The sequence below is a fragment of the Poecilia reticulata genome, linkage group LG1, assembly GCF_000633615.1.
Source record: "Poecilia reticulata strain Guanapo linkage group LG1, Guppy_female_1.0+MT, whole genome shotgun sequence".
In the NCBI taxonomy this organism is placed as follows: domain Eukaryota; kingdom Metazoa; phylum Chordata; class Actinopteri; order Cyprinodontiformes; family Poeciliidae; genus Poecilia; species Poecilia reticulata.
In genome coordinates this window covers 33,879,281-33,880,949 of record NC_024331.1, presented here as the reverse complement: position 1 = coordinate 33,880,949, position 1,669 = coordinate 33,879,281, and the positions used below count along the sequence as shown (strand labels likewise).

Below are 1,669 nucleotides of genomic sequence, written 5' to 3'. Positions count from 1 at the left end.
CTGCTGCTCTCAGCCAATCAGAGGACCTGCTGCTCTCAGCCAATCAGAGGAGCTGCTGCTCTCAGCCTCCTGCTGGTTCAGTTTGTCTCCTGAGACTCAAACCTTCGTTATGTCGTGTCGCTCCGCTGCTCTAGTAAAGATCAGTTCAGAAACGATATGAAATGAGAACAGAAGTTATTTATTAACTGATTGTGTTTTAGATCGTTCTTGAAAACCAGCCAGTCACGGCTGAACTGTTGAACCCACTGATTTKTAGCAGACAGCCTCTAGCAGCTGCTGCGTAGCCCAGCTAAATCTTTTAGGGGTAGCAGCACCTGCCGTACCCCGCCCCCCCTTTACTTTCACCCCTGCTTAGGTGGAAGGATAAGTGTGAGTTCATCCAGTTGGGCTCCGCCCCTCACCTGATGATGTCATCGTTGTGACCCAGGTAAAACTTCTGGGTGTGCTCGCGGGTGTTGTAGACCACGCCCACCCCGGCCACAAAGTAGACCAGCTCCTTCCCCGCCGTGTAGAACAGGTTGTTCCGGCACTGGTGGCCCCGGTAGCCGTGGACCCACTCCAGCCGCAGCTGGCAGCGCGGCGCCGTTTTGTCCGACATCCCGCTCTGCTGCTAAGGATGCTGGGAGCAGTAGTCCCTCTCAGAAGTGCTTCTAACTGAGCAACCTCCAACTACACTTCCCATAATGCCATTCTGCAGCCTCCTGATTGAAGTAAGCGCAGCAACGGTCAACAAATCGTCCCATAAAAAGCAGACGGTTCCTTCAGGCTGCCGCCATCATGGCCGCCAACATGGCCGCCAACGTGGATTCTATGGTTTCGTGTCTAGAAGATCAAACCTCAGCTGGTTCTGCTGTGAACTGATTCCTTGTTTCTGATTGGATGGAAAGTTTCTTCATATTTAAAAAACAATAATAAAATATATAAATATATATATCGGATCGTTCTCTACACAATGATCCGATTCTGTAGAGAACTGTTCGTGAATCGAGGAAGAATCAGAGTATATTTATTGATGGATTCATATTTTATCCTGATGTTCGGAGCTGCAGCTGTTTCAACATCTGCTGTTAATCTGATCTGAATCCAGTTCGGATCAAAATCGGTTCAAACCGCAGAACCGGTTCCTTTAAAGATCCGGTTGGACCTGGCAGAATCCAGCGGCTCTCTGAACTGTTCCTGGGTCAGTGATGCGGATCGGTTCAGCCCACCGGGTCTCGATCAGCAGCGGATCCGAACCCGACCAGAACACAGGATTAAATCCGCTGATGAGTCCGAAGGCTGGAATCAGAGAAAATCCCTCCGCCGTCTGCTCAGCGTTAAATCCGAAGATTACAGAACAAATCTGAACCAGCAGCCCGAACCGGCACCGCAGCGAAAGGTTCCGCTGGAGCAGGCCGCCCGACAGGCACCGGCGGCGGGTCCGAAGGCCACGGAGAGCCGCTGGACCCAAAAACAGGAGCAGAGTGGGAATACTAACGGGAATCTCAGGAACCGCGGAGCAAGTCAGGCTGGAACACTGGGAGAGGGACTTCCTGTGGGAACTTCAAAATAAAAGCAGCTGAAACTATCCATCCTACCAGAACCAGGGGCGCCGCCAGGAATCCTGGGCCCCTGACTAAAGACCAGTTTGGCCCCCTGTGCAGCTGCTGTTCCAACGTTTTGAGTCTAA

General features: G+C 51.9%; 1 protein-coding gene across 7 annotated transcripts in view; it reads right to left on the bottom strand.

Annotated features, from left to right (window-relative positions):
* The window catches only part of LOC103471700 (echinoderm microtubule-associated protein-like 6), a 25,013-nt gene extending 23,495 nt beyond the window's left edge, over positions 1-1,518 (bottom strand). For 5 of the 7 annotated variants that reach the window (XM_017305572.1, XM_017305573.1, XM_017305574.1 and 2 more), the window contains exon 1: positions 402-1,518. In XM_017305572.1, the coding sequence (XP_017161061.1) occupies positions 402-598 (197 nt within the window). In that variant the 5' untranslated portion in view covers positions 599-1,518. The remainder of the gene's footprint in view (positions 1-401) is intronic. The other 2 variants (XM_008420898.2, XM_017305579.1) reach the window with 2 other exon arrangements.
* Between the last annotated feature and the right edge of the window lie 151 nt (positions 1,519-1,669).